The sequence below is a fragment of the Erpetoichthys calabaricus genome, chromosome 3, assembly GCF_900747795.2.
Source record: "Erpetoichthys calabaricus chromosome 3, fErpCal1.3, whole genome shotgun sequence".
NCBI classification, from domain to species: Eukaryota; Metazoa; Chordata; class Cladistia; order Polypteriformes; family Polypteridae; genus Erpetoichthys; species Erpetoichthys calabaricus.
Genome location: NC_041396.2, coordinates 245,218,280 through 245,232,107, shown reverse-complemented (window position 1 = coordinate 245,232,107; position 13,828 = coordinate 245,218,280). Strand labels below are relative to the sequence as shown.

The 13,828-nt window shown below is 35.6% G+C and overlaps 1 protein-coding gene across 1 annotated transcript in view; it reads right to left on the bottom strand.

The window, feature by feature from the left end:
* Window positions 1–9,792, bottom strand: part of l3mbtl3 (L3MBTL histone methyl-lysine binding protein 3) — a 155,271-nt gene extending 145,479 nt beyond the window's left edge. Inside the window, exon 1 of the mRNA XM_051924217.1 lies at window positions 9,726–9,792. Coding sequence (XP_051780177.1) covers window positions 9,726–9,778 — 53 coding nt within the window. The 5' untranslated portion in view covers window positions 9,779–9,792. The remainder of the gene's footprint in view (window positions 1–9,725) is intronic.
* Between the last annotated feature and the right edge of the window lie 4,036 nt (window positions 9,793–13,828).

Sequence of the window (13,828 nt, the reverse complement as noted above, 5' to 3'; positions counted from 1 at the left end):
AATAGGGCCAAGTTAATTTTCTTTTTATTTTCACTTTAAAGTTAACTGGCAGATGATTAATGCAAGCAAGAATCACATGAATGCAACTGTTTAAAAGTAAAAACATCAATTAAGGATTCTTAAACTTTCTAGTCAAAGAAAACAAATGTCAAAAACATACATTACATTAGCAGCAATTTTTGGCTTACAATTACGAAACGGACTTAAATGAATGCCTGTAGTTATGGAAACCCTCCAGGACCAATGCTGACAACCGCTGCTTTAATACATTACAGACACTGTTATTCTATGGCCTGTCCTAAGCTACTATTTAGCCACTCATTTCCAAATTTAAATAGCCCTCATGTAACATAACATTGAGTGAGGGTAGTATCATTCTGTAGCAGGGCTCAGACTGATTTTCTTATCTAATTTAGATTATCATACAGTACAGACTGAATTTCAGAGAGTACAACGTTGCAAATTCTACACTTGAGCTTTTCTCCTTTTCCTATAATGATGACTTGCACAGCAAGCAGCCTGCCCATACACATGCCATGCCCAATGTGAGCAATGACATTTGCATCCTCTGCAGTTCTGACTAGTTGGCAATTAATATGTTCAGGAAGGTCCCCTACCTGTGCTCTGAGCAGTCAACATTCCCTCCCGCTTGTGCAAATCACACATCTATTACAGATGGGTTAGAATTGCCAACAAACATCATTAAATGAGTCCTGTCTGAATTGGAAAAACAAAATAATAAAACAATAGCTGAACATGTAGGAGCAGTGCCTTTTCATATACTTTGCATTTGCGGTTGCTGCCAAGAATTTAGTCATTCGAAAGGCATCACCAGCCTACCATGCCACTTCACACACTGATTTCCAAAACTGAACACCAACTGAACAAAAAAGGCATTGCCTTTCCACTTACAACCAGGCAGTTACAATGTTTTGAAAAATACCTGCACTTTATATCCTTTGAAACACACCGACTTTATTTTCGCCAGAAGGATCCCAAAATGAAAGGTGAAGCCTATTTGCTAAAAATCTAATTTTAATGGGGACCAACTGGCCATACACACATTTTACAGAGAGAACACGATTTGCTGTTTGTTTAGGTCATTAATGAATTGATTTGTAAAAACTAGCATGGACTTCATTCCTACCAACCATTCTCTTATACTCAAGTGCACTACTGCCCAAACATCTCTGTCAATGGAGGGAAGGGTGGTTCAATGAAGTTTGTTATAATCTGGGTTTATGAAATCCTAGCACACATTTTTTTATGCATTTCTTGCTTACACATTTTGTCTTTTAAGAATTTTTAAATGCTTGATCCTTATTCTGACAATGGAACTTTTTTTTCTTGTATTAGTATAGTCACTGTAAGACCGTACTGATTACCGCTATGCCCATTACAGGCTATGGGATGTGGAGATCACTTGACATATGTAATTTTATCCCACCTACATAAAATGGTGACATACAGCTTCTGCCATCCGAGTATTGGATTCACCATAAAATATAAAAAAATTCATTCTTAAATAGTTAGAAGTAATTAAAACAAGTTAGTAGCCAACCTTTTAGTTGCCTTTTCAACCTCAGTTCTTGCCCTTGCATTTAGATAAGTACTTGAAAATAAAAAAATGGCTTATATTCATACACAAAGCTGTTTCCTCTTGTCTCCAGATTAAGTTATCACATCTTTGTCTGCCTACTGTATCACTCCAGAATAATGAGTTCTCTTCCAGCTCTGCAAAGATCTGGGAGTGTCTAGTAATACAACTGTCTATATTTGTCTGGACTGGAGTCTGCTTTCAAGCAATTGCTAGAATAAGATTTTGATCTCAGGGTTCTGAAGTTACATAAAAGGAGTTGCAAACAACATTAATGTGTATTACGGATGCCTGCTATCTTAATAAGCAAAAAAAGAAGAGTTCTAGGTCAATAAATGCAAACACAAAAACAGTTATCCACTGAATCACCTCTCAATATGAACAAATTACAAGGTTTAGTCTAGAAATTGTCATTGCAGGAGTTTGACAATTACAATCTTAGACAAATCTGGCTCATGTTAAGAATGCACTCAGGTTTTTAATACACCAGGACAGAAATTTCATTTTACTCTAATATCTAACATACAACAGAATTAAAGTGTGAAATTAACCTGAAGAATAGTGGCTGCTGTGAAAATTGATAATTTCATGAGTATCTTCTAAGCTTTCTTTAAATAACTATGTTAGAAAATAAAATGTGCATAGTAATTGAAAGGAATTCTATTTACGTTAGCTCACTCATAGACTATTTTAGTGTTAGATTGCCCTCATATTATCAAAAACCATACTAACAACATAACATGTTTCTGAAATGTTAAGAGAATCAACCTGGCTACTTTTCTACAGTCCATTCAACTATTTTCTAAATCCACTTATCCAGAGCTGGGTTGCAAAGAATCCAAAGCCTGTCCCAGCAAGCTTTGGGCACAATGCAGGAACAATCTCTGGACAACACAAAAGCCCAATAGCAGAACAAACACACACATGCATATCAAGGCCAATTTAGCATTGCCAATTCATCTAATCTGCATGTGTTTGGATTGTGGGTGGAAACTGAGCATGTGGAAAAAAAATCCACGTAGACATGGTGAAATCATTCAAGCTCCACACAGAGAGTACAGGCCTTGAACACTGGTCTCCTTGTTGCGACAAATAAATACAATTAAGTATAGTATAGCACAAGTATACATTTTATTTCATAAATAACAAAAATAAAAATAGTAATTATTTACCATCACATCCCAAAATGCAAGTAGCTGATGATAGTAGAAATGAAATATTTTCCTATCAATTTAAACAGGCATATATACAGTGTACATGTGTACATATATACAGTATATACAGAGATGGGCAAAAGCAAGTTTACAGTTGTGAGTACATGAAACACAGAGTTTATTCTTGTATTATTGTTTATTAATTATTGTATTATTTATTTGTATTATTTGTCTTCTTCTTATTATTACTATTAAAGTGTGCTTGAGTGTAGCAAGTACAGTAGACTGCAAGACTGTGTAAATAATGAAGGCCGGCAATTTGAGCACTTACGAGATTGTACCTATGTGCACTGTGCCACTGCAACATTCTTATGAGTTAATAAAGTTAATAAAGCTATTGTAATAATCATAACCTGCATTTCTTTTTCCAAACAAACAGCTGTAAACCTACTTTTGCCCAAACCCTGTGAATATATACATAATGTGTGTATATATACTGTATATATATATATATATATATATATATATATACATACTGTATATATGTATACATATACACACAAATATATATATATATACACGTTAGATATACAGTACACACACTCACATAAACAAGCATTAAGAGAGATAAGACAGTATATACATGTACTGTATATACAGTACATCAGTGTTTCACCTATGATTGAAATTAGAGGGCAAGATGAACATTAATCCCGATCTCTAATCAATTGGCATTGACTCCAGTCAGTAAAGACATCCAATTTTGAAGCAACTTCAATTAATTTATTATAATTTTGTCAGTGTCTAAAGGGGCCACACTGCAAGTCATTTGCTTGTTTGCTTTCACTTGTTGCTCCTGGTCTTACTCTGGAATACTTTAGAAAATACATTCCAACAGGCAAAAACAGTGTTATGACCATCAACTTATAAAAGCAAGTTAATTGTTAAGTATGCTTAATTTTTTTGTTAAGTATGATTATTTTGAGTATGGATCAATTAAAATTGTATATGTCTTTTCTATTGGCATGTCTTTTCTGAATGTGGTTCAATATAAAATTTGTATGTATTCCTTTCTTGCTGTAAAATTATATTATTTGATATTATATACAGTAATGTAGTATTTACTATTATTTATTCAGTTATCAGTGCCAACTCTCTAAGAGGGACATCCCCAATTAACAACCAATGCCACCCACTATGAAATATATTCTAGGAGAAACACTGTATCTATATACTGTATGTTGTACAAAAAATATACATACATATATATATATATATATATATATATATATATATATATATATATAATTGTATATAGTGTATGTAGCCACTATGTAAAGCTGTTAGGTTTTTGTCGATCTAAATGGTAAACCTTAACACAACTTATCAAGTGCTATACAAATACTAATTTCAGTAATGAGTTAATAAGATACATGTACAATTCTGTAGAAAACAATGATTTCATGCTCTTCTGTTTCTTGACTTTCAGCAGATTAATTTGCAATTACTTTCAAAACACATATAATTTAGCCAGAGTTAATACTGTATGTACTATACCTCTGCAATAATTAAAGCCTAATATGGTGAGTACCACAGCACAGAACGCAAGTTGTTTTACAAATGGGAGGAAGTCATTAAGTTCATTAGGTCTGCTGACTAGTTTAATGATGAATCAATCATATTAACTAGGTAATTTTAACCTTAATATGGGAACAGAAACAGCATTCACAACATTCATTACATTACCACAAGAAAATACGAAAATCCAAAAGACTAATCTAAAAGACTATAAAATATGAATTATTTGATTTATTTTTTTGGTCAGTTGAACAAACTGAAAAGTCAGACAAATAAAACAAACACATTTTAAATATCCATTAAAATAATTCCCTTCTGGAAATGATCAAAATAACACGTAAGATGTACTTATGTTACATTTAATACAGCATTTTGACTACCAAAAAAATATTATAGTAATTAAAACATTAAAAGAAATTAATGTGTCTAAACGCTATACTGTACTGTATTGCAAGGAAAAGTACCATAATGCTTTTGAGACAAGTCATTTGGCCTGCTTATGTTTGTGGTTTTCCTCTTTTTTCATTTGAAAGTTATACAGTATGCCAAGCTGGATTTGCAATATAAGGCAACAAGTTTAAAAGTATTTTTGAACAATGATTGTTTTATGTAAAATGTATAAATTTTCCTCCAGTTAAACCCCTACATTCTTTTAAAAAAATGTTTCAAAAGTAAAATGATTTATACCTTTCAAAAATAGAAGCATTTCTTCACTAATATTGTTTTATCCTCTGTTTAAATAGAAATATGGAATTTTTTTATGTTTGCTTGTTATAAATCGGGGGGCTTAAGTAGATAGTTAGCATTCTAAGAAATTTACACTGTATTCATCAAAAATGTTTTTGGAAGATCATATTATATTCCAAATCTGGCATATTACCTTTCTCAGGCAATGAAATTTCTTGATATATTTGAGTCCTTGTGCATATTATTTTCTAATATTTTCTTTAATAGATTTATTAAGACAATTTTACAGATATTATAGTTAAGTTTACTTCTCGACCACTCTATTATCTTTAGATTTGGTAAATGCCAATGTACTAATCCCTGAAAATCGCTAAATAGGACAGCAAACTGACATCAACCGCCTAGGGCAGCTCACATTTACTAATGCCAACATGTTCATTTGTATTATACATGATGCATTACTGTTGTCATCTGCACTCCATATCCAAAATCACTATTAACTAAATTTGGGAAAAACTAGATAGAGGAACAATGGATATCTCTGCTACCACCCAGCTCTGAGGTTCAGCTCCTAGCCCAGTAGTCAGTGCTTTCTCGCTGTTGGTGTTACATGGGCACTGAGGTTTCCTCCGACATCCTAGATATGTGCATTCTAGGTAAACTACTATCTCTAAATTAGGCCAGTGCGAATGAGCACCGAGACATCTCCATCACCCCAAGGTCAAGCAAAGAAATAAGCAGGAACATAAAATAAGGAATAGATAGATAGATAGATAGATAGATAGATAGATAGATAGATAGATAGATAGATAGATAGATAGATAGATAGATAGATAGATAGATAGATAGATAGATAGATAGATAGATAGATAGATAGATAGATAGATAGATAGATAGAGGTGCAGGTATGATATGCTGGTGTTTCATCCAGGAATGGTCCCTACCTTACAAAGACAGGCTCCATCTCCTTGCAATGCTAGAATAATTAAAACAGAATCCTAAAAATGTATAGACAATCCTGAAGTACTATATCACTAGCCTGTTGGAAGGTCACAAAAATTTCAGATTTTTAATGCAGTGGTCTGCTTTTCTTTATTCACTTTTAAAATACATTTCAAAATATTTCATAGACGTTAAACTTATTTATATGAAAGTCACCCTTGCCTTGTTAATAAAGTGATATTGTTTTGATTAGGTATTTACTTCAAAATTGTTACAAACTACCCATAATAATTCATGATACGTGTTAGCAAATCTTTAGATACTATAATAAATGTGCTACTAAAATCTTTTTTACACTAGAAAGCGAGTGGTGACAATGTATTCTGCAAATAATTAAATAAATAGTTTCAGACAGATCTCAATATTTTGGTTACTACAGTTCAATAAACACGAAGAGAAGGAAAGTGGGTGGCACAATGGGTAGCACTGCAACCACAAAATTCAAGTCCTACATGCAAATCCTGGCCCAGACACTTTCTGTTTAGAGCTTTCATATTTAGCAAATGTTTGCATGCGTTTCCCTCGAGCATCCCAAAAACTCAAATTTTAATAAATTTAAATCTCTGTACTTGTCACATACAACCAACCCTGCATATCCCCAATAAGTTTTTCTTTAGGGATTTTGCTGACGGGTGCTTTTGTTTTCCTCTCCTCCATTGTCAACTGGGAATATCTCAACGTTATTGTTAAACAACATATTTTGCTAGTACCCTTTCATGTCACTCAACTTGAAATTGCTTTACCTTTTCTGTATCTTTAAGTATGTCATTCTCTAACCTGCTTTGTCCTTTAAAGGGCTGCAGGCAATGTGGGAGCCTATCTCAGGCAGTATGGGGTGCAAGGCAAGAACAAACCCTGGACAGGGCACCAGTCCATTGTAGGGTGAACACACACACCAGCCAAGCACTAGGGCCAATTAAGTATCACCAACCCACCTAACTTTCATGTGACACAAACCCTGGTCTCCTTATTGTTAGGCAGCAGCACTAACACTACACCACCGTGTCACTCCATCTTTAAGTATGTGCATTATGTAATTTGTGAAGTTTGTAATTGTATTTTTCTCAGTAAAAAGTGCTACACAAAAATAAGATGAATATAACCGAATGTGCCTGGTGATGAACTGGCAGTCAATCCATTGCCATTTGTATTGCCCAGAGGCTGCAAGGATTGGCTCAAATCTCTGTAACCTTCAAATGGATTAGATGAGTTTGGTAATGGATAGAGGATGTGCATGTTCATTTTTGTGTTACATTTATTAGTGTTTATTTGGAATGACCTCGCTATAACAACCACATATATGTGGATTGTGCAAGTAATTTAAACTGTTTCAGCCCTTTTACTGAACGCGGATTACCAAATAATGTGACAATGGACAAAGTACTACGAGAGGATATATTCAAACATTAAAGATGTCAATCGACTTGCTATTCCTCAAACTTCTATGCGTTTTATTCGTTAATAAAACCCCCTTTTCTTCTGTTAATTCCTTTATGCAATGTCGCAAATCGCTGTTCTGTGATGGCGAAAGGCACTATATAAATGCAACTTAATTGTTGTCAAACAAACGGTACTTTGCGGCGGGATACACAACTCATAAGGGCACTCGAATAAGTTATGTCACACTCTCTCGACAATTGTACACAAAAGCGCAAAGGCTGGCATCTCTTCGGCACCTGTTGCGCCTCCCATTAGGCCGCGACACTTTTGTTCCATACAGCCGCGCAAATTTCGGATCTCCTGTACTTTGCACGAATCCAAGCTTGCGCAGCGCATTCACTTTTGTGAAAACGATAACTTGCCAAGTGCCGCTGTTCCGGTTCAAGATCTCGCGACCGCCCCCAGCTCCTAAATCTTTGCATAAATAGCGGTATACGAGTGAACGAGAAATAGTATAAAATAATTGAACCAGTGGCCGTCTAGAGTCTCGAGAATGGTGATGTCAAGGAAGCAACCGCTGCCCCCACCCTTTTTGCCTTGAAGCAAGCGAACAACGGAAGGAGTGCCCCTGCCTGCCTCAGTAGCGAGAAACCCGGCAGGGCACCTACAGCGCCAAGGCCTTGCACATGTATTTTTTTTTCGGGGGTGCTGGAAGGCTGGGGGGGGGGGGGGGCTATTTATTTTCCGCTGTACACCCAGCTTGTCATTGTTTGTCCACATGTAGCATTCCTTACATCAGATGTTGTGGTACAAAAGGCGCTGCGCCGCTTGATGTCGCCCTGGCCAACTCTATTATCTCCTTTATGTACTTGAAACTTTAAATACCTTAGTTTTTTTAACAATGAGAAATCACTTACGAAATGCACAGACTTCCATAATTAAGAGAAATTACCGTTGTCCGCGAATAATTTGAAATGACTCTTATCAACTCTAATAACAAACGCGTTGAAAAGGTGCACGGTATTTTTCTCCATGCTTACAACTTAACATGTTGTAGCGATCCGCTTACCTACTGAAATAAATTGATTTATGGGCGGCAGGCGATCCGCACCTCACGGGCAGTAAAGACAATGGAGGCTGTGCGTGTTTTTTTTTCTTTTTCTGATCGTCGTATAAAACTTCATTCACGCAATATTTCCCAAACGCAATGGCAGTTTATAAACAGTGTGTTTCTCTCTTTGAATTCACGCAATAAAACACACAAATCAGTAAAAAGTACACGCCGACGCTACTAGCACATGTGTTTTCCCGGACGAGGTTGCCCTCCCGTCCTCCCCCCGTGTTCTTTTTTCAATACATAGCGATGCCGGTATGTTTTATTCCGTTCATAATTTTTACTTTCTATTTAAAAGGGGCGTACTGAAAGTGACTTGCGAAACTGCAAAACGAGCGCACTGCGGAAAACAAAAGGGAACTAATCAGTTCATCAAACCGTTTCAATCGGAGCAATCATTTGTGCAAGTTATTTATTATTACTATTTAACGTGTTTGACACTTTTTTCCCATCAGCGCGTCAGACGCATCTCGAGATTTATAACCACTTTCCATCCCTCCGTGTGCCCCCCGCTTTCTCAAGATAGTAATTTTATACACGTTTTTCAATAACTGCATGCCAATCATCGCGACACCGAGATCAGAATCTGATCGGCACTTTTCTTTTGCTATGATACTATTTAGTGTTTTTAAAGGCAGTTTCCCAAAATGGCGGAGCTGGAATATACTCTATATATTTCTCACCCACAGGCCTACATACTCGCTGCGCTGAAACAAAAAGAAATTATTTTACTGGATTAGTCCCCTGACTGCAGCAGATGAGGCTTTAAATATTGAAACATGGCTCTGTTTGTTGCCACCTCACGGTACCCAGTTTCTGCAGTTTCTTACGGCATAAAGAGCAATTGCGCTGAAACTGGCATATATTCGGAAAAAAGTGCACATATGATCAATTAAATAGTAGTTTGTAACGCAGAACACTCGCAGGCTTAAATAATTATCGACACAAACTGACCTGCTGGTCTGCGTTGGCCCTATTTAATATATAAAGCATTTTCTTGCGTTATCGCACTCAAACCTCTTCCTGGCTCAGAATTATTGATGACACGTCCAATCGTTTTCAGTACTTTTATTTCTAACTTTCAGGCTAATTGCCTCTCTGCAAAACGCGCACGAAAGTACAAGGGAGTGTCCTCGGTCTTATTGTCGGGAAAATACTGACGGCCCGACACTTAGATCGAGATGTAAAATTGTTTAAATTTGTCTTTTCTTACCCAAATTCTCTCACGAGTACTGACAAATTGCCCAGGCTGCAGCCAATGCGCATGCGCGAGGAAGCGCTGCGAGAGGAACCGCAGAGCCGCCGGAGGCAAAGACTATGTAAGCGGCAGCGTAAAGTTTTCAGGCTTCTCGCTGAAATGAAACACGAGGGCAAAAATGCCCCGATGCGCACGGTGGTGGTCAGTGGCCGCTACTTCTCATACAGTTGCAGGGCACCGTTATGAGCTGGCGAATGGGCTAGCATTTTTGGCGTCTACATCTAACTTTGGTCTTTCTTTTGCTGTGCGTATTGTACGCCTCCTGAGAAACGAAAATTAAGTCGTTTAGTCTACGGACCTTGAAATGAAAACTTGGATAGAGGCTGAGACATGCTAAAGTACAACATGCTTAATACTATTTTAGTTTAGTTCAGCAAATTGGTACATTACACAATGAAGAACTTGCACATTTAAAGTGAGAGATTTAGTGAAATGGTGTGAAGTACATTCACTGCTGTTTGACAAGCGCAGCCTGTCAGATGCAAAATCGTACCAATCGGAACCATCAAACCATTCTTCTGAGCCAGGAGTGATATGGTGGTGGAGTATTTTGGAAAATATACTGATAACTCTTTACACGTAAATCGTACCTCATTTTTAACCTGCAGCATATGTATTTACAGTCTTTAGCCATTTAAACCGTTAGTCAACCGTGCCACGGTTGTGTCAGCAGACATCCGGAATCCAGGTGCATATTAAATGTGTAAATAGCATTCATTTACAAATCTTAATACTGTAAACGTTGCCCAAAAATGCTTTGCATACAGTGCACCACGAAATTTATTTATTGATGCGTTGCCGTATCTGTTGGGCTGAGACAATCATTTTCAAGGTCACATTGAGTTTGTGGCGGACCGTATTAGACCTGCAGTCTTTTAATTTGTATTCTCAGCCTAATACACAATTTACACTTGGGGCAACACATTGACGGGGTTACAAACTAAAATAGTTCTAGCTTAATATAAACAGTAACACAAGTTACAAGTGCATTTCCCAATAGTACTATTCTTAATCAATATACTTGATTTATACCAGATTTTTTATTAATTTAATTATTTTACTGTCAGAAAAAAATCTTTTACACTCTTAACACATGGACTTAAGGCGGATGGAAAAAAGCACATCTTTGAAGTGTTCAATCCCATACTAACCTAATAAGGAAGTTAAGACCTGTATGATGAATAGCTTTAAGATCTCCGATCATACTTGTAGCACTGTTTCAAGTGTACATGCAGTTATTTGTCAAATTCATCCATCAGGAAAAGCGATTTCAGAAAATGAGATGAGATGTGTTTACTTTGTACAGTCAGCATTTGATTATTGTACAGGTACAAGTATATGATACAAAAAGTACATGCAGAAATTAAGTAATAGAACGAAACAGCAGAATTAATTACATGCCAGACAGTAAGATGAAACATAGAAACAAAAGTTTGGCTGCTGGGGCATAATTTTTCTTTTTCAATTTTCAGCATGAAAATAATTTTTGTCTTTAATAAGTGCAAACGTCCTTTAATCCCTTCATTATTATGTTATAAATTTTCAATGTAATTAATGTGTAATGTTTTGTATTATTTCACTATTTTAGGAGGACTTGCTAATAGTATTTTTTTTCCTCATTTCAATTAAAGATGTTCTTGTAGTGCTGTTTTACAGTAGCAAAAAGTCTAAACTCATGTATAAACCTACTCAATCCAAGTCAGGGTTGTGGGGGGACAGAGCCTATCCCAGCTGCACTAAACACATGGCAGCAAAAAGTATTGAACGTGGTGCTACTTAATTGCAGGGCCCATTAATGTGCACACAGGCCAATATGGAATTATCAGTTAACCTAACCTGCATGTCTTTGTGGATATGGAGGAAAAAACAATGCAGAAATGGAGTGAATGTGCAAATGTCCAGGACCCTGATTGAAACATTGGCCTGAGAGGAGGCAGCATTAACCACAGCATTACCATGTCATAAAAATACATATACATAATTTTTAGTCTTGATTGACCAACCAGAAAATTAATATTAATTTTTTTGCTAATGGCATGCTTATCTTTCATTGGAAACATTTTGTTGCTGACATTTATATTGTATTGTTTGTAACCCTAAAAGATAATTTCATTCTACAGCCTGTTTGAGAAAACATCTTATGTCATATTATCATTGAAATTTTTAGGCAACTTGCACATTATTTACAGTTGTAGCTGTGTGAAATTAAGACATACTGTATATAATATATTGCAAACAATAAAAAAGATATAAAGAGAATGAGATACAGTATAGGTAACTGTAATAAGTATTTACTTATTTAGCCAATGGTCATTTAATTATACAAGTCATCATTAATGATAAGCATACTGGTAAAACAATATTTTCCAGTACATTTAATTAATTTCTGTCCTAAAAAATAAAGTACTGAAGCAGTGTATAATTAGGCATGTATATCAATTGATTAACCTTAATGGTTCATTAATTCACATCTATTACGAATTACAATTGAAAGAATATAAGAATACATTATACTGTGGTGCAATTGTTAGCCCAGCTACCTCAGGAATTCTTGGGAAAAACCATAGCTGGTTGTTGTCACAGTTGAGTTTGCATATTACTCTTGTGTCTGTTTGTTTTTCCTCTGTACAACAAAATTGCCAGTATTACATTAACGGATTGTTTCTTTATTTACACTTTTAAAAAGTGTTAATTTAACACTAATGATTTTTGCTTGTGAGTACTCCCTTTTTTCTCCCACTTCACAAAGATATCCATGTTAGGCAAACTGAAAATTCTGAATTAGCCCGGTCAATGCAAGTGTGACATGTAGTGGACTAGCGTCTGTTGGTCCCAGCCTTGCACCTGCTGCACCAAGATAATCTCCTGTGACCATGACCATGAGGTTAAATAATAATAAAACTATCCAAGCAAAATAGGAAAAGGTCATGTCCGATCGTCACATGCAAAGCACTGTTCTGTTATTTAATTATAGGCCATATTGTGTACTTTTTCAAGAGTTGCTTTTTATTTTTTATCAAAGGAATGTAATCCTCTTGTCTAATCTAATTTTTTTATTCTTGAGCAAAACTTTAGACAAACAAGCTCTTCCATAGAAAATCCCTATATTCTAATCCTGGCCCAGGCATCATCTATTTGGAGTCTCCAGATTCTTCCCATCTGCAGGAATATCCCTGTTTGCACCCACATCACAATAAGATGCAGTTTAGGTTGCCTTTAAACTCACTATGAATGGGTGTAGGTGTGTGAGTGAGGATGCTTTATGATGGACCAGTGTCCCTCCTAGGAATAGAAATTGTCTTTTGTCCATTACTGTGGGTTTATAATGTGGCTTGTGCCAACCTGGTATTGGAATAAGCAGGTTTAAAAAACTAAGGAACGGAAACCATAGATGCCATACTATGGTATTTTAAATTTTATTTCTGTTAATCATCATTCTCTATTAATTCTTTGATCTTTCCTAACCTAAAAAAATAATAAAGACAAATCTATCTTCTGTTTTACATTGTAACTTTTTAGAAGAAAACTGTAGTGAAGCATTTTTACATTTAAATATGCAATATGCAATGTTACATTTCTAAATGTGTAGAACAGACAGGTTAAATTTATGGTCAGAAATAGGGGAAAAAATGGTCTTTATACCTGTGGTCTTGGAATTTCAAGTGTAGCTCCTTATTATGCATGGTATGGCTAGTCATCTTATTTGGAGAGTGTTTAAAATATCAGACTACATGTAAAAAGCCTGTGCATTCAGTATATTTCAGTCTCTATCAATTTTTAACACAGAATATTTAATGTTGATGGAAAACAGAACTATAGGCCTATTGTTTACACAAACAGGCATCATTTGTTTCCCCATTAAAGACATTGCACTCATTATATTTTTCACTTAATTGAAGCTCTAAGATTTATGTGTCCTAGGTAATATGGCATCAGGAATAGATTAAAGACGTTGCTAAAGATAGGGGAGGCTCACTATCCTCACATCCATCATAATACCAATGAGACCAAAAAAATAACAAAATCAACTTTATTAGTTATTTTCTAATACTTCCAGA